Source organism: Manis pentadactyla, chromosome 9 (assembly GCF_030020395.1).
Source record: "Manis pentadactyla isolate mManPen7 chromosome 9, mManPen7.hap1, whole genome shotgun sequence".
Taxonomy (NCBI): Eukaryota; Metazoa; Chordata; class Mammalia; order Pholidota; family Manidae; genus Manis; species Manis pentadactyla.
Window position 1 is genome coordinate 18,217,856 of NC_080027.1, and position 24,188 is coordinate 18,242,043.

General features: G+C 38.0%; 1 protein-coding gene across 5 annotated transcripts in view; it reads left to right on the plus strand.

Moving 5' to 3' along the window:
* Window positions 1-23,871, plus strand: part of LPXN (leupaxin) — a 39,324-nt gene extending 15,453 nt beyond the window's left edge. For all 5 annotated transcript variants that reach the window (XM_057507055.1, XM_057507054.1, XM_036880435.2 and 2 more), the window contains 6 exons: window positions 7,549-7,648; window positions 10,521-10,688; window positions 11,618-11,791; window positions 11,904-11,985; window positions 22,564-22,712; window positions 23,035-23,871. In XM_057507055.1, coding sequence (XP_057363038.1) covers window positions 7,549-7,648; window positions 10,521-10,688; window positions 11,618-11,791; window positions 11,904-11,985; window positions 22,564-22,712; window positions 23,035-23,304 — 943 coding nt within the window. In that variant the 3' untranslated portion in view covers window positions 23,305-23,871. The remainder of the gene's footprint in view (window positions 1-7,548; window positions 7,649-10,520; window positions 10,689-11,617; window positions 11,792-11,903; window positions 11,986-22,563; window positions 22,713-23,034) is intronic.
* Window positions 23,872-24,188: the final 317 nt, after the last annotated feature.

Genomic DNA, 24,188 nt, shown 5'->3' on the forward strand with positions numbered 1-24,188 from the left:
GAGTAAGGACAATTTATTCATACAATTGCCAGTTTATTCCAGTTCCAGGAAACTGCCTCATGGACATGGCCCCTGGACTTCCCTGTCCACCTCCTTTAAAAAAATCAAAACAAAGCAAAACAACAACAAAACAGTGCCTGGCACATCACAGACTCTCAGTAATTATTTGGTTTTTTAAATCTAGGAAACCAAGACTTTAATAGAAATACTAATGAATGCAGGAACATATAACATGAAAACCAGCCCAATCAATAGCTGTTTTCCTGTACATCTGGCATTGTGATCAATTGATGGCATGCCAAAATACAAACTTATTATCACCCCTTCCCCTTAGCATAAGTTTTTGATCCAATTCCCATCAGACTCATCTCTCCCTCTTTCTCTGTTCTGTATTCCTGGGCAGCTGACCTCTGTAGGCTGGGTTTTCCAGGCTGAAGGATCAGTTGGCTTTCATTGGCTTCAACCACTGGGGGCCACAGTGCAGGCACTGTGGAGGATGAATGGCAGGGAAACTTAGAGCATTCTGTCCTCCATTCTCTGTCCCACCACAGTGTCTGTCAGCAGCTGTACTTACAACTTCAGCTGCAGCAAGATAGGTCTACTGTGGCTCCAGCTTATGCCTCTTGACCTTGGCCCCTGGGCTTTGGTAACTTTGCCTGGTTTCTTTGTCCTTTTGGCCTAATGCCTTCCTGCTATGGGTAATCTCTGGGTTCCCCCAATGTCTTCTGTTTGCTTCTTAGCTCTCCCTTCACCTGTGTAATCAAATTTCTGGATTAAATTCCTTCTCAGTGTATTTTCCTGAGTGGACGTCAGCTGATATACTTTCCATTAGTGAATGATCCTAGCTGTGTAGATCTGTGTGCAAGAGTGATAAGAAATCCAGGTGACCTAGTAAATACATAATAGACCAATACAAATCCCCGAGGCTAGTTTAAGTCAGAGCCAAGAAGGCTCACGTGTACAGATGGTGCATGAGACTCAGAAACTAGATTCCTGCATTCTGTTTCCACCATTTCCTCTGGCTGGCTAACATGAATATTGCTTTCAACCTTGAAAGTATATTTAATATTAGTTGTGCATATGGTGATGAAATAATATTTCTAGTGTGGTTATATATTAAAAGTAATATGGGTGATACTTTAGAAATGTATCTTTTACATGAACAAAAATAATTTGGTAAGAACAGAGAGAAAAAAACTCGTGAAAATACTGCAGAGGAATGAATAGGGGAAAATCCAGGACAATGAAGTCCTTCATGTGAGAAGTCTATATTCTTTAAACACATCTCTTAAATTTGTATTATTAAAATCTCTGAGTAGTGAAGTAAATTGTTGCTGATGGCATAAAAAGCACTTTTACCATCATTAAGAGGTCAAGAGACAAATCAAAGGAGCTCTGATTTGAGAATCCTCTTTTTCAGGAACATCTGTAGTGATGTAATTACCAACTCTTCAAGGTCTCTCATTTCTTATTTAGAATATTATATTGTTCAGTTACTTCTAGGGTATCACAACAATGATATGTCTCTCTTTCTACACTGCACTGGGAGTCTTGTTAAAAACCAGTGATAATTTTTTGGATACACACAGGTATGCCTCAGCTGTGAGATGGGCAGGTTTTTAGCATTGTCGGACCCATATAAAAAGCCACATTTATTCTCCACTGGGCCTCAGGGCAGGAGAACGTGCTCACAGTCCCACTGCCTTTTGTACCTCCAAGACACCCACCTATGGCAGCAGGTGCTAAGGGATTATAACTGAAAAGAGCTGAGTGAAAGAGCTCCTCTACATTTTCTTGGAAATGATTCTTCCATGGATGGAATCAATCACTTGCATACCAGACCATGTTTGTTCCTAGATTTAAAAAAAACAACGAAAAAACTTATGTCTGGCAGGAGGTCATGTTGTACCCAAAAGATGAATTGTTTTAAGAGGGTTAGATGTCTACTTTGCTCTGACATTTTTTTCCTTGTTGTTAAATAACATAAGTAGGTCAGTAGTGGGACATGCACCCAAAAGACAGTCTCTTTTCTCTCAAGAGAAGGAGACACCCATTTTCCTTCTATTTTTTTTTTCCTGGCTGATAAATGCATAAAAATAATTAGTAAGTCTGTTTTCATTTTTGGAAATATATTTATTGGAAGACAGAATAGTTTATTTATGGCTTGTGTGTGTGTGTGTGTGTGTGTGTGTGTGTGTGTGTGTGTGTGTGTGTGTGTGTGTGTCTGAGAGAGAGAGAGAGAGAGTGATTTTGGTAGGTTTTTAGCTCTTTTGGTTGACGTTGGGTTACAAACATTGCTCCAGTGTCCATTACCTACATGATCTAGTGATTTCATTTATCAAAATTTACTCTATGGAAATAGTCAAATATTTATTTAGCAGTATTTTTATAAGAGCAAAAATCAGAAACAATCTTGGTCTCTAAGAATAGATTGTTAGTTTAATAAATTATGGCATATTATACATTTGGAAACTGTATAGGCCTTAAGAAACATTTCAGAAGGGTTTAGCATGGTGACAAGAGAATATAAGCTTTGCAGTCTGCAGGGCCAAACTCTTGTTACTTACCAGTTACATTATATACAGCAAAGCTTTCACTTCTCTAAGCCCCACTTTTTCATATAGAGGTGACAATACCTAGCTCTTAAGGTTCTTATGAGGATTTGAAGGTGACATGTAAAACCCTTCACAGAGGGCCTGGCATAGTGTAGACACTGAATAAATGCTAGCTATTATGGAGACAAAGGATGGATAAGGATATGCATAAACCTATGGAAACTTATTCACTTTAAAACATGAAAGAATATTCTAATTTTCTAAAACTATACACAATCATGGAAGAATATAAGGATACAAGCCAATATGTCCAGAGTAATAATTACCTATTCAAAGAAGGATTATAAATGATTTAAATTTTTTTCTTTATATTTCTGTTTTTAAATTTTCTAAACCTAGCATATTCATTTTATATTTGAAAAGAATCTTTAATAGGCACCACATCATGCCTATATTAATGTAGCTAACTGAAGGTTGTTCATAGAATCATTATATGAATGTATGTGTGTGTGTGTGTGTGTGTGTGTATAACTGAGATAAAAATGAGAATTGCACCTCTGATGGTCCATCTGCCACCCCTACCTCATTATCTATTGGCCTTGTACATTAGCTCTTTTTCTAATGTCGGTAATTTATTTTGAAAATATAACTTAATATATACAATTATTTATAAACTGATGTATATAAAAAAGTCAGAGAAGTACCTTCTGCTCTCTATTGCTGTGAACCTAACATTGCTCTAAAAAATAATTTTAAAAGCCAAAGAGTTCAGAAATATACAGGGTAAAGAGTTAGAACACCTCCTTTAGAATCTTTCCTCCTACCACTTAATTACTAGCTTCATAGGTAATTGCTGTTAGATAAATCTCCTTAAAGACCTTTGTGTATGCAAATTTGTACTTCTGTATATGTACTTATAAGTTTACATAAATGGAAGGATATTTTTCATATTGTTGTGGGCTTTGCTTTTTAAAGGCATCAGTGTAGCTTAGAAGTCTTCCTTAGTTCATATAAATCTATGCATTCTTTTTATCAGATGCATGGATGATCGATAATTTATTTGACTATATATCCATTTATTGTATTTTTAATTTGCTCATAAAAACTGACTTTTTATGTTTTAAGGAACATCTTGCTCATATATTCTTGTGTATATACATATTTTGTGTGTATATATCTATATATGTCCGATTTTTTTGTGAGATAGAGTCTTGGAAGTGAAATTGCTGAATTCAGAGGTGCATGTATGCATTGAAATATTGATAGATGCTGCCTTGCAAAGGATTTTGTATATTTACATAGCTACCTATGGTGTATGTAAATATATATGTGTATGTATAATCCTGATTTTTTCCAACACTGCATCCAATCTTTCCACACTATCCAATCTTTAAACAAAATTTTGACTCATGGGTAAAAATTGGTATCTCACTGTTTAATTTGCATATTAAAGATTGAGCATTACAGTAATAAATATTCAAATTTCTTTTTCTGGAAATTGTTTTTTTAAAAAAGCCTTTGGTCAGGTTTCTCTTGGGTTGTCTTTCTGTTAGTGATTTAAAGACTTTTATATTTGAATGTTATTGATGTTCTAAATATTGATTTATGTTTAAATGCTTTTGAGATTAGTTTTATTGATAAATTTTTCCTTTTTGACCACTGCAGAGTTTTATGCTTTTCCTAGGAAAGTCTTCATCACCCCAAATAATAAACACTAGTGCCCTTATTTGTTTAGCATTATTTTATGTTTAAAAATATTTATATCTTTAATTCACTTAAAACTTCTTGTGTGTTTGGTGTGTTAGGACTCTAAATTTATTTGTTCAAAATATGTCATCATGCATTTTGAGTCTAACAGTCTGTTTCTGATTATTTGAAATGCCGCATTTACTATATGCAAAGTTCTTAGAGCTCAGGAGTCTATTTCTGGGTTCTTTATTCCACTCCTTTGATCTGTTTGTTTCTTTACCAACATCACTCAGATTTAATTATTGTCACTTTATACGATGGCACATCTATTGGGACAAGTGTTCCCTCTTCATCTCTTTCTTCTTTTTCCAAAATTGTCTTGAGTGTTCCAGCTTGTTAATTAACTTGAATAATTCTATTAGGATTTTTACATGAATTACATTGAATTTATGGTTTAATTGGGAGAAACTGACATCATATTATACATCTTCATGTATGTGATCTTTTATGTCTCCCAGTGGTTTTTCCTTGTTAGATTTATTCTTTAATGTTTTATACTTTTTTGTTGGTATTGTGAACATGTGGATTTTTAAAATTGGTTGCTACTGATATATAGGGAAGATACTAATTATTTCATGTTATTCTGTATCTAATAACCATCCTGACATTGTCTATTCATTCTAATAGTAGTTTAATCATTTGTCTTGCATTTTCTAGATAAATGATCATACCATATGTTTAAAAAGAAAATAGGAGAGTGTTTTGCCTTTGTCATTTAAATATATAAATCTCTTTTCTTTTAAATTTATATGGAAATACATTTTGGAACCACACTGAAGACCAGCAATGATAGTAGGATCCTTGTCTTCACCTCTTCATTAGAAATGTGTTAAGTATTTAACCATTAAATCTGAGGCTCCTTTTAGATTTCTTGTATTTTATCAGGTTCTGGAAATTTTCTTCTTTTACTCTAACTTCAACAACAGGAATGGTGATGGAATTTGTATTCAACTGCTTTTCAGCACCTATCAATATGTTTAAAGCTTCCCTCTATTTGTTAGAAACAATGAATTAATTAATTAATCCTGTTCCTATTGTTGAACCATGTTTGAATGATTGCTATAAACACTACCTAGCCATGATATTTTAAAACACATTTCTGCTGTTTTTATTAAAGCTTCTCCCCAGCCACATACGTACTGTTCTCTCATTGTCTAGTTTTAGTATCGTTTCTGTGAAAATTATAATTCTATGATTTTCTATGTACTTCAAAACTTACACAATGCTCCACCCAAACTGACAGTGTTTGTTTTGTTTTATTGATTTTTGCTTTACTCCTTCTAATCATTTTGTTGTTGTTGTTTTGTTTTTTTAGTTTTTTGCATTGGATGTTTTGTTTATTTGCTTTTGGTCTTTCTTATTTTTCAGTATTGAACTTTGGTCCATTTATATTTTTTCCTTTCAACAACATTTTGATTTCAACTCTGAAGGGTGTGTGTGTGTATGTGTGTGTGTGCATGCTTTCATTGCTATTTATAAATAGTTTGAAAATTCAGGTAATTTTTTTCTTCATTGCAAGAATTATTTAGGAGTGCTTTATTTTTTCTTAACTGGATAATTTTTTTGTGGTTAATTATTGTACTTTCCTTCACAGCAATCTAAGAATATGATTTACTTCTTAGAAGTGAGCTGTTTTGTGCCCTCATGTGTGGCTAATTTTACTAATGATTATGCAAATATTTGAGTAGAATCATCATTCTGTTCCTTGGGTCCAAAACTTTATTCATCAGTAATTGATTCACAGTTATATGGATATGAAACCAATATCATATATTTTGTCTAAATTCTATCAAGGGCCTGTAGACTATTTATATAGCAGATAGTAAATATTTTAGGCTTCATGGACTAGGCTTCATGGATGTTTGAACTATCCAACTCTGTAGGAAAGTATCTGTAGATAGTATGTAAATGAAGCCAGGCTTGGTCCATGGATTTCATTTGCTGATGCCTGCTCTACATTCTTATTTAGCATTTGTCTTTCACCTGACAGTAACTGAGAGAAGATGTAATACTTTTAAAAAGAGAATGCTATTAAAATTAAAAATACATATTTGGCCAAGGTCTTAAATCTCTTTGCTTTGCACCTGGTTGTTGGGAGAAAATGGCCTTTCAGTACTTTTCTTCATGTACTGAGAATGATTTGAGAACAGTTAGTTTCTGAGATGACCAGAAGGTGATCAGAGGCAAAAGGCAGGGAGACCATGTAGAGATTCCTAGTCTAGTATTTTTTTTTATTTTTAAATTTTTATCTTTTATGATGTCTGTTGCTTTATTTTTCCTTGTATAACCATTAAAAATATTGACTTATTGCAGGGTCATGGGCAATCAGCATCACTTGTAGAGGGCATGGATTTTGTGTATTTCACCACTAACTAAATGTTCAAAAGAAACAGGCACTGCTGGGATTTTGAAAGAAAATGGAAAACAAAAATTCTCAGAGCATGGAGGTCTGTATAGCTCAGTCCTATAAACCACATCAAAGAGTGTCACTGGCTATGGTATGGTCAGAGGGTCACTTGGAGGGCTCACAGTCCGGTGTGGAGAAAGAAATAGAATAATGACAGTGTGTATAAATGCTGTAGTGGAAGGTGAATGGGAGTGTCATGTCAGCATAGAGGAATGAGAAATTAGGCATTTCTGTGGGATTGCTCTAGCAGCTGGCCAGGTGGAAGGTGATAATCCTCATTGGCTGATGAGCTGAATGACTCCAATGCCTGCAGCAGTAAGATTATGAAGGGCAGCTCTTTTCTCCTTTCATGCCGTCCTCTTCCCAGATATTCCAGTGGCCCTGAGCTACCACAGAGTGTTCCCTCGTTCATAAGCCAGTTCCACTCTTCCTTATAATCCCAGGAGAACATTGAGTCTTTACAGAGCCACCTAAGGGAGCTTCATTCTTCATAATGCTCTAATAAGGTCTAAATATTCTACATTACAAAGAAATTCCTTTAAACTAAAAAGGATCAGCAGGGTCACACATGCTTCTGACCTTCTCAAACCTCTTCCAGGTTCTAGAAGCTACCTTCCTCCAGCCTCAAAGCCAGCCACAGGAAGTTTAGTCCTTCTCACACTGCCATCCATTTCTGCGACTCGTCTAGTACCTATTTTTAAAATACTCTGTGTCTCTAGTTTTACCTCCATCTAAGAGGTTAATAGTTAAAACTGCATTTTCTGGTATTTTATGTGTGGCTTAACATTTATTTGAGTTTTGATGTGTTCAGAAGATTTTTTTGTTTTCCTCCCACAGTGAGGTCCAGGAGCCAAAGGAATCACCACCGCCTCCTAAAACCTCCGCAGCTGCTCAGTTGGATGAGCTCATGGCCGACCTGTGTGAAATGCAGACCAAGGTGAGCACAGTCCCTGGGCTTATCTCTGTGGAGCTCAGCTCTGCATTCCCCCTTTAGGAACTCTTCTAAGTGGTCATTCATTTTCTCCGACTAAATATAATTAATTCAGTGGATGAAGTCAATGCTGCACCATGTATTATCTAGACACCGAAGATAGCATGAGCCAGGAGTGTGCTTGGTAAAATGAAGCATGAGCCTCTGTAACATTTACAGAATTAAAGACAAGTGATTTATCAAAATAGGAGCAGCAAACATTAGAAAGGTCAAGGAGATTTTATTAGAGGTGGGGATGGGATGTTAGTTGGACTCTGAAGAATGTTTGGTTGCAGAGAGATAAGGGAGGAGGTCTTTTTAGTTGGAGTGAACCCCGAGGATTTGGGCATCTAAGGCTGGGTGGAGTGTTGTAGGAGTTTTAAAGAGACCTACCTGAGTAGGAGAGAGATCTGCGGGCAAGCTGGGGCACAGAAAGGGAGACTGAGGTGTGGCTTTGAAAGTAGGAAGGAGGAGGAGTCCTAAACTCCACAGTGAGATAAAATCTGCCTCTTTGTTCTGGCCTCCCAAGCCTGAGTGGAGAGCTCAGGTAGCCTGGCAGGGAATAGAAACTGGAGAAGCTGGCTTAAGAATTTATTAAGGGAAAGATCTAGAATTAAGGTAGAGTATCCAACCAGTCCAATTTGGTTGGAGGATTCGGTATGTACACATGAAGTGACTGTGAAATTACTTCAAGGCAGTATATAAAAATGTGTGTGATCAGGGAGGGCAGGAACCTAATCTTTGTGGCTTGCCTCTGGACTTCCAATGCCCAGCACAGTTCCTGACACACTGTGAATAATGCATGGTGATTAGAGGGACACATAAATAAACATCAGAAACAAATTTTCTTTAATGTCTACCATAAAGCTGGGTTCATTCCTCATTTTGCTATCTGAAATTAATACTAGAAAAAAAAACTACACTAGGAGTTTTAACTGTGCTGTGCTTTCTAATTAAATTAGCATGCATCTTGGCTTATTTGCATTTAAAAATGCCTGTTTAGTTTTGATAGGCCATATATTCACAGTGTAGAGAAATCTAAAGTGCGAAGTTTGCAGTGAACTTTCCCTTTCAGCTCTGTCCCCAGCCATAGAGCTCTGCCCTCTGGAGGAAGTCAGTATCTCCTGTTTCTTACCTATCCATCCATAAGTATTCTGGAATATATAAGTGAAGAGATATAGACATAAATGTAAATGTAGATATGGACATAGATTCTTATAAATATATAATGTGTTTTTACTTAATTTTTACTTTACAGGCCCATTAGATGTCAACCTTTTGAGAGCTCATCTCTGCAATACTAGCTAACATTATATAATAGAGGAGGAAGGAAATCTGTCAGATGATAAAAGGTTCTTGAAGGGAAACAAGCATTTTTGGATTAGTGAGATAAGATGAGGTTATTCTCGGAAGTAAAAATAGGATATGTAGAGGCCTAAAGGCAGATAGTAACAAATCACATTCAGGAGGCTGTGGGGAGCCTGGCAGCCTTAAACAATGGGGGCTTTTTACTGGATAATAAAAGATGAGATTGGGAAGGTAAAGTGAGGGCAGCGGATGCCAGACTTTGGCCATCTGTCAAATGTGTGCAAATTTGATGCAGGAGGCCAAGGAGAACTATTGTCGTTTTCTGCTTAGGAAGTGTTAGGTGGATGGGAGCAGCGGCCCAGTTGGAGCTGAGGGAGACGGAATCAGGACCTGAAGTGATGAAGGGCAAGCTGGCTCCTTTGTTTTAATTTGAGGCTTTTCTTCTGAATGGTTTATTATAATGATTTTGGCGGTTTGCTTAAATGAATCCAATCCACCAGCAGTTCTAATCTGATAGCTTCTTACCACCTTCTCCCCTAACCCTTCTCCAATTCATTATTTATGCTTTGAACTGGTACAATAATCTCCCTCCTAACCAGTACCTCTAATTCTGTCCTTGCTTGTCTCTACTTCCTTACTCTGATACCACAGGGATCCTGTAAATCAGATTTTCACTCTCAGGCTTGAAATCCAGCAATGGTTCCTTCACCCTTGGGATGAAGCGGGGGTTTAGCAGAGAGGCCTGTGTGACCTTTGCCTCTCCCCCACCTGCCATGCTCAGGCTCACTCCTTGTGCGCCAGCTCCACTGACTAGTTTTACTTTTCTTCTAATGTATCAGATGGGTTCCTTCCCCTGGGTCTTCTTCCCTTTGGAATGCTTTCCCCCAAATATCAATATTTCTGGGTCTCTAAGTACATGACTCAAATATCTGCACAAATATCACTTCCTTAGAGGGCTTTCTCTGGTCACCCACATCTAAATCAGTTCCTTCTCACTGTCCCTTCTATCCTGACATGTAACGTGTATCTTATCTCTACCTGATGTTACATCATATAGTTATCTGTTTATTTTCTATTACCCAGAGAATGTAAACTCCATGAGGTGAGACACTCAGTGGGTCTTGTTCATTGCTCTATACCAAGAGTCAAGAAGCAGGGATTGGCACAAACGATGTGCTCAATAAACACTGCAGACTAAATGAAGAAAAAGACATGATTACTTTGGCCTGCAGTCATCCTAAGAGTGAGAAAAGGTATTGCCTTCATACACTCTATTTCCTATGGTCAGGAATGATTCACAAATGGAGGAAAGTTAGATTTCATCCAACCTGAGGAATTTAAGATGAAAGGGGAGATGACATCATTTTTATTAGAATTTCGATGTGGAATTCTTGACAGGCCTTGGAGGAAGGCTAGAGGGAGTCTAAAGGGTCATTAAGCAGAGGTGGGCTTACAGGGTCACACAGAAGATGTCAATGAAGGTAAATGTACATGAGTCTCATTCTCTTCGTGGTTCTTTCCTTGGTACTAGGTTGCAGTGAAGGCAGATTCCAGCAAGAAACACTTTCCAGTCAAGCAGGATCACAAGGCTTCCCTGGACTCGATGCTGGGAGGGTTGGAGCAGGATTTGCAGGACCTTGGCATTGCCACCGTGCCCAAGGGCCATTGTGCTTCTTGTCGGAAGCCAATTGCTGGAAAGGTGGGATGGGCCAGGGTATTGGTCCTATAGCCATTTGTCTGTGGATATGTCTGTCTCTCTCCCACCAAGGATTGATCTGTCTCCTTATATTCTAAGACATTTTACTAATAGCTAATAATGCCTGATCCCTTACTGTGCTCCAGGCTCTTAGCTAAGCACTTTACAAGAATTTCCTTATTTGATGGATGCATTAGCCCTTTGCAGGAGACTCTATTACTGTTCTCTTTGTAAAGATGAGGAACCTGAGGGCTCAGGGACATGCTAACTGACATGTCCAAGGTCTAGTATGAGGTAGAGGTAGGATTTGAATCCTTGAGAGTCTGACTCCTGAGTTTGAGCTCTCAATCATTTTTCTATACTGCCTTTAGTGAGAGGAACTTCCTCACTGCTCCCTCTTCCAATATTCCCAGTTTAAATGGATCCAATTACAATTTACAGCTGTCTTCAGCTCCAGATCACAGCCACGAACTCCTGCTCTGCATTGTCCTTCACCAAAACCCCAAACAAGGGCCTTGATACCTGACTCTGCATGGGGTGTGCCACGAGACAGTCAGACTAGAGTAATAAAAACTGTCATTGGCCTTGCCCCCCTCCAGGGATCCCTTCCATGCCAGGGCTGTAGTTACCCCTTGTTCATCACTACTGTGCTCAGTTGAGTTTCTCCCACCCTCTGGGGCAGCACAGCAGTAACAAACATTTACAGCTTTATTGGCACAGTCAGGAAACTGAGTGCTTTTTTACGATCCATAAAGCATGGACTGCAGGCCCCATAGGTTGAACCTGGGTCTAGGCCTCAGTGTGGTGTAACTGTGGGGGTGTCGTTTGCAATAATAATTACTGTGTGAAAAGCACCCTCCAGAGCTGTGCAACCTGCAGGCCGTAGAACATCTGACTGGGGGGCTCACACCAGGCTTTATTTCATCGTCCAGGTGATCCACGCCCTAGGGCAAGCGTGGCACCCAGAGCACTTCATCTGCACACACTGCAAAGAAGAGATTGGCCCCAGTCCCTTCTTTGAGCGGAGTGGCTTGGCCTACTGCCCCAAGGACTACCACCAGCTTTTCTCCCCGCGCTGCGCTTACTGTGCTGCGCCCATTCTGGATGTAAGTAGATCCCCCACTCCCTGTCCTCATGCAGCTTTTGATCACTCTTTTAGAACCACGTCATGTTTTATGCTCTGCAGCATTCTCGTGTCTCCGTGTGTTTCTTTTCCAGAAAGTGCTGACGGCAATGAACCAAACCTGGCACCCAGAGCATTTCTTCTGCTCTCACTGTGGAGAGGTGTTTGGCGCAGAAGGTATGGCCCGGGGCAGTTACAGAAAGGCCAGCAAGAGCTTTTCCTTGATCTGCTGTGGTTGTCCTGGTTTCTGCCGCTGCCATCCAAATGTCCATTTCATTACTGAATACCATCCCTCCCTACCTTTTCACGACATTTATGAATTTTGTTTAAAATGATTTTTGAAATCAATGAAAATACAAATGCAAAGTTAAAAAACTCAGGTATTACTTCAAGGGTAATACTGAAAAAGATTAGTCCTTTGCTTTTCCTTTCTCCACCCCCAAAACCAGTTCTCCTTTCTAAATTAAAAAAAATATTTTTTCTTCATTTACTAGTGCTTTAAATAATACACTTAAATTACTACAGATTGATTCACCCCCACCTTGATTTTGATAAGTATATATGAACTTTCTAGCAGAGAAGAGGAGGATTGAGAAATGTTATTGCTACTCCACCTTACTGCCAACATATTCCCCCTCCCTCATTCTCTAAATATACAGTTAGGGTATAATTACAGGTAGGATCAGTATTCAGTGTGTACCTATTACAACTATAGAAATATCACTCATAGTTGAGACATGTAGCAAGCTATGATTATAGTAGAGCACAGATTTTAGAGTTGGACTGCCTGGTTCAAATCTGGGCTGTGGTATTTATTAGCTATATGATGCCTTTTGAGTCATCTAACCTATCTGTACTTCACTTTCCTCGTCAGCAAAATGGGCCTCAAAATAATGCTTACCTTACAGGGTCATTATGAGGATTTTAAGGTACAATCCCAGTATAATGTTTAGAACAGTACCTGGCACGTGGAGACATAATAATTAATATTATTACCATGGTATCTCTTTTGTATAAACTAATTTTTTTCCTGAAGTTAATATTTGGATCCCTTTTTCATTAGCTTAATTTTCATTGCACTTACCTTTAATTTATCTGACAGAGCCATAAAATCCTTCTCAAAACGGCCACCCACATGTGGTAATAGGTCAGTTCCATTTGTGTTGTTCTTGGAGACATCCACTCAGGAGGCTTCGGGCCTCCTGCTCCAGCCTGGAACGGTTTCTCCTCAGGCCTGCTGTGAAGTAGTTATTCTGGGGCATTATCTTGGATTCCTTTTATAGCTTTTCTCTTTGGAGTCTCTGCTTCTTGGATCCTGTGTCTTTTAATACATGTTACTGCTTTTATTTTGGTGGAGGATGTTTTCTAGTAGTTCCTGAGAAAGAATGAAGAGGAAAAATTTTTGAGATCTTGAATATCTGAAAATAATTTTATTCTGTTGCCTACCTTAAATTGCCTGGACATAGAATTCTAGATGGGAACTATTATTCCCTCATAATTGTGAAGACATTGCTTCACTGTCTTCTAGCTTCCATGGTTGAGAAGATTTTTATTAAGATTTTATTCTTATTCTTGATCCTTTCTAGTGATCTGTTTTTCCTTTTCTGAAGGCTTTTTCTTATTTTCTGAATTGTCTTGATTTTTTTCTGACTTTTTATGTTTGCTTTGAGCAAATACAACTCATGCATGTAATCAAAAAGCTTCTTTATTCTGTTTTTTTTTCCTGTCCTTTTAGAATTAACTATTACTCCCTCTCCTAAATAAAAACCTGGGCAGCCCCATGTCTTTTCTCATTATTCTTAAACAGTTCTAAATAGAAAATCAGTTTAAGACACAAAACACAAAACTAAGTCCTTAGACAATTCAGTCTATATCATAGTTAAACCTTCCAACTTAATTTAAAGTGAGAGTTACTCTGTCCCCTGGTGGAGACTTTAAGCTGCTGGAGGGAAGGGGGTTATAGCCTTTCATCCCTCTTTTCCTGCCTTTGGCATCCACCACCCTCACCCCTATTGTTAATGTTGATATCCGACCCCTCCAGGGTTGAAACAGGGTGGAGGAAGATGAAACTGGAGGGCAAGAAAGTTCTAACTTGCCTAGTCCTGTCATAAATTTTCTGCATGTTCTTTGGACCTGGCAAATGTTTTTTTTTTTTCTTGAATGCTTTTTGTGGATTCTTTACAGGTCCAGTTGCAAACTCTTGTTTGCCTTTCACATGTCTTGGCTGGCTGATCTCCCCTTGGCGCACATTTCTTGGAAGATCTGTTCCACACAGGTTATTTTTGCAGGGTTTTCATTGTTTCCTTCTTGTGATCTCTTAGAAAAGCTTATGATTGTCCCAGATAATCTCCCTCACTTACATTTTCACATACAGACCATGTGAAACATGCACTCTTTTCTTGCAGTCAGTGAGGTTGCAGTTAAATTTCAGCTGCATCTTTCCATTTAGCTGCCATAGGCCCTTCAGATGGAGTCTCACCTACGGGCTTTTTGAAGGCTGTGTGAAATATCATCAACTGTATCCCACTAATGGCAGAGGACACACACCCAGCTCTGAGTGGTCCTGTTAAGTCTCTCTCTTGACTTGAGGTTAACTGGAACCATACTTCATCCTTCTTGTGGGGTGAGGGGTGGAGCGCTCATAGCACAGTTTTCTCCAAAGGAATCCAGACAGTTTTCCTTCCTCTTTACATGATTTATATCCTCAGTGTGAGTGAGGACTTCAAGAATTGTGCAAACAGTCCTTAGCTATCTACTTTGAGGGATGCCTTACATCCTGTTACCTCCTTTGCCATCTATTGCTGATCTTCACTTGCCTGTTGGCTATTTAAGAATGAGACACTAAAATGCTCATTGGAAGCTCTGTGTATTTAGGCAGAACTTGTTGACTGGTGGACTCAATGGTATGGTACTCAGGTAGTATGTTCTGGCCATTTTCCTGGGGAACCTCTGAATATTTATATTCTAGGTCTTTTATCTTGAATCAGTTTTACCAGAGATGTGTTCTCTGTGAGCATTCTGAGAACAAAAAATAAAGGGAGGGGGTGGGGAAAGCCTGACTTCTTTCCTCATGATGCCCAGTATCCCTGATCATTGAGACTCTCTGGTTTGGTATTTCCAGAATTAGTCACTGCATCTTATGATAGGGTGGGGGATCTGATCTGCTAACTGCTCTTCACACTTTCAACCAATCCTGTTACCAGCATTGAAAACTACTTTATGCCTTCAGTTTCTGGGCCTGCCTGATGTGATGGTGCCCCAGATTGAATTTCATTGGCGCCTCCCCTCTGCAGAGATGTGTTTCACTTGTGTTGTTTCTGCCAAGCTAGTTGCCAGTCTTATACCTACTTTAAATACGGGGAAATTTTATTGATATCTCATCTATGGCATCTATGTGCCTTTTCTCTTTTTCTTTCTGTTTTAAATAAATTATCATGTGAAGAGCGAGAGAAGATCATCCCATATGTCATGCCCTTCACCAACAATGGAGACTCTCTTAGATGTCAGGCCTGCTATTATGTATATCCCTAATCTTGTTTGTTTAATCCCCTCCACAATCTTGTGAGAGTAATTTTGTTCTACATTTTATCTAGTTATTGATGGAAACACTGAGCCTCAGAGAAGTAAAGTGATTGTCTTAAGGTCGCAGAACTAGAAAGTCAAAGAACTGGAATTGAAACACGTGTCTCATTTTCTGCACACTCTTATGTTTGTTTCTACGTCAGCATAACCTCCCCTTGACAGAGATGCAGTTCTGCTGCCATTCGATATTTTAACTTTTTGGCACCAACATGATATACTTTATTTGAAGACAGACCCAGATACATTAGCACTGACAGAATCACTAACAAAGTCCTTTGTAATAATTTGCTTGTTCACTGAAGCTTGTTCAGTGCTTTTCACAAATGGGTAGGTATTTCATTTCTAGGTTGCACTTTAGTTAAGTAGCATTTTTCATTGCAGCTTAATCTAAATCATATTAAAATATGTCATGGTATATTTATATTGCACTGGTAGCCATAGAAGTCAGAATTAGTTAAGCAGAACAGTCTGCAAATGAATACTGCCCATGGATGATTAGGATGTGGGAGTTACCCATGAGCAGAACAACAGGATGGAGACATATTTCAAGAAGAGACATAAGTTAAATACAAAAGAAAAATAACTTGTCCATAGGAAGACCAGAAAGCACCATAAAGGAAGCTACTACTCAGTGTTCTTGACTGGGCCCCTTTCTAGACAGACAAGGCTGGTGGGGTCGTTTCTGACTTTACGAAAACATGCAGCCACACTCAAAACATGTTTATTGAGACACATGACCAAAAAATCCATTTATTAATCAGAAACTCCTCTTGGATTGTATCTTTGTACCTTCCCTGTCTGTAAATGGGTCTCTTGCCACATGGTTAGTCCATTAATTAGGTGACATCTTGCCTTACTCAAGCCACATAGTCACACACAGTTTCTATAATGACAGCTTAACCACTGAGCCTCTGGGAAATTTAATTCATCTGCATTTTTGTTTCAGTTCAGAGAATTCCTCTTTAAGGCTCAGGTTTCTAAGCACATCAGGCCTGAGCATCCTCCCGCAGGGACCAGGTCCTTGGTGCCTTGTCTTCCCTTTTAATTGTTCATTATCCAGGCCAAGCAGTTGCTCCCTACTTTCCCCCTGAGGCTCAGTCTCACCGGAGTATAAACACCTTCTCTCTCTGTGACACTTTTAATTGTTAGTGTTTCTCCTCCATCCTCCAGAGGTAATTGGACCCAGAGAGAGCCTCCAGGAAAGTAAATGCTGAAACTTTCTCAATTTATTGGATTACTAAATGCAGGGGTATTACAGCAAGTTTGGCTGATTGCTTTTGATTCCTCTCCTGAGACTCACCTGATTTGAAACAGAGGCTGTTACTTCACTGCTGTCTTATTCTTTAGACAAACTACCCTGCAGATACCTAGGTGAGGGTCATTCCTAGGTCCGTTGGCATGTCTAAGAATTTTTTCAAGTAACCCCTACTTCTAGGCAAGCTCAGTTTTCTGTCATTTGCTTTATAAAGCATCTGTGTCGCCTGAGGACTTGTCAGAAATGCAAATTCTTGGGCTCCATCCCAGACCTACTGAATCAAAAACTCTGGGGGCGGTGCCCCACAATCTGCATATTGACAAGTTCTCCAGGTGATGGTATTTTGACAGCATTTTGAGCCATCCAAAAGCAAGAAAGATGGCTGTGGGTGTTGGTTTGTTTTTCTTAAATAGTAGGCCTTCCTGCATTCGGTTGCACAGGATCAGACTCTAGACATTCTTGGGCAAAGTGAAAAAAGCAAAGTGAGCTCTTCTGTGTCTCAGGGGTTTAGAATTAGAACACAGGACAGCTTATAAAATTATTAGTTTAGGTTCTTAGATCTGTCAACCTCAGAAGTCTGGTAAATTGCTTTTCAAAGACAGCATAGTTGAACAAGACAAGGCATATCAAAAAGTGCCTGGGGACAGTGGAAAAACTGCAGTCACATAATTTGTGTCCCAACTCAGCCTGCTCCTATTGCCATTTTTTATCTGGCTGCTATTATCAAAGAGGTTTTCTAGAAATAATGGTTCTTGGGTGGGCTGCTTTCCAATCTTCTGTGCATGCTTTTCTTACCTGCTATTTTAGTGGGGTTGGTAGAGCTCTCATATTACAAAACTACTGAGTTAGGCTGTTTGGGTGCAGCTGATACTATCAGCACCCACAGAGAGGTCAAGGATAGGATGCATTTAAATTAGGGGTGTGACATCAAAGTGAGGCTTTGAAGTTAGGCCTAGATTTGAATCTCAGGGCCCCCACTGACTTGTTGGTTATATGTAATTCCTTGTCTTGTAAAATGGGAGAGGGTTGCTGTGAAGAATCTAATTTCAGTTTAGGACTGTAGGTAGAGCCTTCAGTTGGAACCAGGGAAAAGCAGGTGCTGCATAAACGGGATTGCTAATGTTCATCTTCATTTTAGATAGACTTTCCTAGTAAATGCTAAGAAATACTAGTAAATACTCTTAAGAAATTTCCTAGTAAATACTCTAAGAAAACTTCACCTGTTTGTACATATTCTAGTTAATCCTACAGTTTAGAGTGATACCTAAACTACAACATACTTCTGGAGCTGATGGTCTCAATTGTGCTATTGTAACATTGTTCACATGTGTGCTCATTCAATAAATATTTATTGAGCGACTACTATGTATGTGACAGGTACTATTCTAGATACTAGGACACAGTGGCAAAAATCAAAGTTTCTGCCCTCATGGTACATACATACTTTTAGTGAGAGAGTGAGAGAGAGAGAGAGAGAGAGAGAGAGAGAGAGACAATACTCAAACTAGCCAACTCACAAACTTACTCTAAATGTTAGGGGAGAGAGAGAGTGATAAGGTACTATTTGAGATAGGGTGGGTCAGGCCGGTTCTTCTCTTAAGTATACCTCTGAGTGAAGTAAAAAGCATCAAGCCATCTGGATATCTTGGTGAAGAGATTTTCAAAGCAGAGGGAGCATAACACTTGAGTAAGTGCTTGAAGATGAATTGGTTTATTATATTTTTTCTTTTTTTAATGTAAAAAAAAAAGGCCTTGCAGGAATATTCACTTATAACCTGTTACCTTGTTAACCTAATACAACATAAAAAAGTTCCCTACCAGTGTTTTTCTCCATTTATTAATATTAATATATATTAATGTTAATATTAATATATATATATTAATATATATATATGCACACACTATAGGTTATGGTGTACCTAAAACTCCTTTTTATTCACATAAGCATTTCTCCATGTTATTTCATAATTTTATAATAATAATTTTAATAATATCAATTCTGCCATTGAGCTTTATGTAAACAAATTACAGAAGATTATGTGCTTAAAGATGTTCATTGAAGCATTATTTATAGTTCTAAATATTGGAAACAGTGAAACATGTTCATTCCTAATAGTATATTTAGACTGCTTCTGGTGTTTTAGTAATGCTGCAAAGCATATCTTTAAACATAACCCTTTCTTCTTTTGAATGATTTGTATGGGTTAATTCACAGGAATAAGATATCTATTTTTTTTTTACTTCTTGATACACATTATTAAATGATTTTTCAAAACATTTATAATAACATTTAACTTTATCATCAGCAATATATCAACCTGTGAATCACTCCATATATTTTCCAGCACTGGGTATATTTATTTAACACTCTTTTTACCACTTTGCTAAAACTAGAAGTTAAACTACTAAGTAGCAAAAATTAGAACTTTATTGTTTTCTTTTGGGTTGCATGGCTTACTCATGTTGAACATATTACTACAGAAAGTATTTCTTCTTGGGCTATTTGTCTATTATGAGGTGGACTTATTTACAGCCTTTAAAAAAATAATCACCATAGGTTTCTCATCCTCTTTTTGCTGAACGTAGGATCTATAAGACTCAGGATAAGGGGTTTTCTAACATGTGCATAACAGTGAAAATTTGAAGTATTAAAGAAAAAGCACTTATGTCTTAACAAATTGATTTTAAAAATTTTTTATTAAGAAAAATTTTAAACACTAAAGTGCTTCCTTACCTAGCTTCAATAAGTATCAGTGTTTTGCCTAACTCATTTCATCTAACTCCCACCCACCCATCTACCCTTTTTTCTTGCTGGAATATTTAAAAGCAAATCCTAGAAATCATGTCTTCCCATCATTATATATTTCAGCATGCATCATGTTTAGCTGATAGGAACTTAAAAAAAATACCTACCTTTACACTTAATGACATTAAAAATTCCTCATTAATGTTTAAAACTCATCTCCAAATTTTTCAGATTTCTAAGAAATGTCATTTACTTGGTTTGTTTGAATCAGGGTCAAAGCAAGTTCTATGCATTGCATTTGGCACTTTGCTTTTCAAAATTTTTTAATTCCATAATATCCTTTCTTCTCCACTTTTTTATACTTTCAATTTGTTAAGAAATCAGAACCCACTGTCTTCTGAAATGTTCCTTATTCTTGATTTGGTCGGCTGCTTCCTCATGATGATGTTTGACTTGTTGGTCTTACTCCCAGCTTCCTTCACCTTGTCCTGTATTTTCTGTAAACTATTAGTTTAGACCTAGAGGCTTGATTAGGTTTAGGTTCAATATGTTGGGGGATGAGGGGCAACAATAGATTTCCGATGGTGGATGCTGTGTACTTCTTACTACATCATATTAAATGACTGATTGACCCCCTTTTATTGATGCTATGATTGACCACTGATTTCAAGCAGTGCCAGTCTGATATCTCCATTTTAAAGTTTCCTACTAATTATCATTGTCTAGGTCCAGTGATCATAGTTTGAAAAATGGTGAATTTTCTATCATTCCTCCTATGTTTACTAGCTGGGAATTTAAAAAATGTAACTTAACATCATTAACTATTTTGTTATCTTGAAATACATTTCATAAAGAAAAGGTGTGATAACTCTTTGACCCTTTCCCCTTATAAGAGTAATTTATAAGAGTAAAGAGTGGGTTCATTAACAATACCCAGTGGACACTAATGAGTTTTTATTTTTACATATCACTATGAACTCATGGAATTATATGTATTTGATAAGGTTTGATCAGTTGCTGTAGTTTTTTTAATGCTGAAATTATTTTATCTGAGGCCATTAGTGGCCCCCTCAGATTGGTTCCGATATCCTTTTAACATGACCCCAATAATCTGTGATATCTTCCTGTCTGCTTGGAATATCAAGATATATCAGGCTCATCATGTCATCCCTGTCTCATACTTGGAATCATCTGTTTCTCCAAGGAGATCAGTAGGAAATGGTACTTAGAGACCATAGCTTGGGTACTCAGAGTGTTCATTGTTTGGGGATGTCATTGCTTCTAGGTTCTTCAGTGGACAGAGCTTATAATCTATTTTCTTAAAACAGAAAAATAAGTCATGTCTATTTTTTATGTTAACTAGACTTATAAAGTTAAATAAAATCATGATTTCATACTGATATTTCTAATTTAAGTGTAAGTTTACAGGTTTTGCATTTTTCTTGTTTTATTTTATACTTATTTTTTTACACTGAAATTCTTGCTTACCAAAGGAATTAGTACATTACTATAATTATTTCCTTTATTATAAATCTACCTATAATTTCAAAAAAGGAATATAAACCATGCAAATAAGATTACTGTGTATGTGCTTTATGCCTGAAAACAGTTTAAGATTTCTTTGTAACTCTTTTGACATCAGAATACACCCAGTAGGACTATACAGTCAAATACTGTGTTTTAAAGCCACTTGAATGAATTACTGCTTTTTCTTTGGTCATATCACCAATTTTATGTACACATACACACAAGTTATTTCAACTCGATTCAACATTTTAGGGATTGAAATTTTTCTGTTTTAGTTTTCTTTGTTTTTTAATTTTATAAAATAATAATTGAAATCATACATACATTTAGTAACTCTTTGTCTTAGCTATATTAGCTATATTTTTCTGAGATATATTTAGCAAATACTTTCCTTGTTTGTCCTTGTCTTGGCTTTGCCTCTGGTGGTTTTTGGTCATGCACAAATCATTCATCTATATTTTTAATGTAGTTAATTTTTAACTTGCTTTTGATATTTGAGCCATTTTTATGACAGTTTTCTCACCCCCAGATTAAAGAATCCATCCATTTATTTGTCTAGGTCCAGTGAGCAACATTGTGATTACTAGATTCCCCCCATTATCAAGTCCACACCACATACCCCATTACAGTCACTGCCCATCAACGTAGTAAGATGCTGTAGAGTCACTACTTGTCTTCTCTATGCTATACTGTCTTTCCTTGCCCCGGTGTTGCATTATGTGTGCTAATCATAATGCCCCTTATTCCCCTTCTCCCTCTTTCCCACCCACCCTCCCCAATCCTTTTCCCTTTGTCAACTGTTAGTCCATTCTAGGGTTCTGTGAGTCTGCTGGTGTTTTGTTCCTTCAGTTTTGCTTTGTTCTTATGTTCCACAGATGAGTGAAATCATTTGGTACTTGTCTTTCTCTGCCTGCCTTATTTCACTGAGCATAATACCCTCTAGCTCCATCCATGTTGTTGCAAATGGTAGGAAGAAAACCATCCATTTTTAATTCAGGTAGTTGTATGGGTTGAATTGTAACATTTAGATTGTACTTCATTTGGAAATTATTATTTAACCATACATTATGTTTAAATATTAGGCTTTTTTCCCCCCAGGTGTTGATTTAGATACTGGAGATATAATGTGGCAAGTTCCACAATATCTAGTTTCTCTCAGAGATAATAGTATTTACCATTATCTGAAATCATTGTGGTCAGTTTCCCTCATGGGAACATTAAGACAGTAAAAAAGGATGAAGTAATTGATACTGGCTCAAGAGATGGCTCTCTGATAAGAGGACATTTGAGCTGCTTTCTGAATCACAAGATGAGACTAACCATATCAAGGCCTGGGGCAGAACTGGGCAGGCCAACGGAATACTTAGTATAAAGGTATCAAGGAAGAATAGCTTACTAAATGCTTACTAATACTAAATGCCCTAACATTTACTAAATGCTTACTTGAGCCAGGTGCAATGCTAAAACACTTTACCTGCATTATTTAATGTATTTCCTCTAACAACCCTTTAAGATAGGGATCTATTATTAGCCTCATTTTGAATATAAGGAAACTGAGTCTGGGAGAGTTTATATCACAGTCCTCTTCTCCAACTTGGCTTAAGGTCTCAAACTCAACCATGAATCCTTGATTTTGTCTCTCCAGGCTTCCATGAGAAGGACAAGAAGCCATATTGCCGAAAGGATTTCTTAGCCATGTTCTCACCCAAGTGTGGGGGCTGCAACCGCCCAGTGTTGGAAAACTACCTTACAGCCATGGACACTGTCTGGCACCCAGAATGCTTTGTTTGTGGGGTCTGTATACTCACTTATCTTTCAGATTTAGGGAAAGTCAAGGGTTCTCCTCTCTGAGAGGCAGAACTGTAGCTGGAAACTGGGTTCACAACTTGGAATGAGGAATTAATGTGGGCTTCCTAACAGGGACAAAAAACACAGCATCCATTGTGGGCATTTGCTTGTCTGTGTTGCAAGTGGGCAAGTAGCCTCCATTTATCAAGGAGCTGAGTGAATTCCTGCACCTGGCAGGTAACTGGCAGGACTTTCAAGGCTGGAAGGTCTCCTTTGATGATGCTTTACTTCTTCACACCTGTATTCCTTTTCTCTCTCTCACCCCCAGGACTGCTTCAGCAGCTTTCCTACTGGCTCCTTCTTTGAACTGGATGGACGTCCATTCTGTGAGCTCCATTACCACTGCCGCCGAGGAACCCTCTGCCATGGCTGTGGGCAGCCCATTATTGGCCGCTGCATCAGTGCCATGGGCCACAAGTTCCATCCTGAGCACTTTGTGTGTGCTTTCTGCCTGACGCAGTTGTCAAAGGGCGTCTTCAGGGAGCAGAATGACAAGACCTATTGTCAGTCCTGCTTCAGTAAGCTCTTCCCACTGTAATCTCAGCTGAGCCCGCAGTCTGTGCAGAGCCCCTGTACAACTTGAGAAGAAAGGATGTATTTGTTGTTCCTGACCTTCTGCTCAGTAGGCTTATAGAGAAAGTAACGGTGATGAACAAATAAGGAAACTTCTAGATGTTACATGACTAAGCTTGTAGACTTAAGCTTTACATTTCTTATTTTAGGTCTTATTTTCTTTTTAAATCAGGTACTTGGATTTAGACCTGGATTTTGCTCTGTAGTGCCTCTGCAGATGTATGTTCCACAGGCACACATCTCGTTTCCTCAGATTTCTCCCTTTTCACCCCTATGATGACTCAGCTCACATCTTCCCTCCTTTGGCCCTCATACCTGGGCCTTTTCAAGCTTTCCACACTTCCCTGTGACTCCCTTTCCCATAATCACTGCTATAGACTTTCTCTCTGCTGTCGGGAATCATGATGCCACGCTTAAGTTATTTGTATCTCCTTTCAGTGTATTTCTCTTTTTCAAGAGAAAGTAGATTTTAACTGGACAACTTTGAGTACTGACATCATTGATAAATAAAATGGCTTTCAGTTTTAATGGCTTACTGGCATGTTTGGAGAAAAACTTCCTGTTTCTCATGCTATATACTAGGTACTATGTACAATTCAATTTGTATCATACCTCTTGTTTACTTCTATGGAGTAGGCACCTTTCTTTTTTAAATCAAAATAAATTAGAAGGAGGGGCTCCTGTTCACTAACTTTTAATTTGGGCCCATAACATTTGTTTCATTTTATTTTTTCTACTTAGATGAGTGGATTATCTTAAAAGATGGAAAAGCTTCTTAAAATTGTTTTCATCACTTGTTTTACCTAAAGAGAAAGACTGGATCACACTAGGCACTTGCAAATTCATATT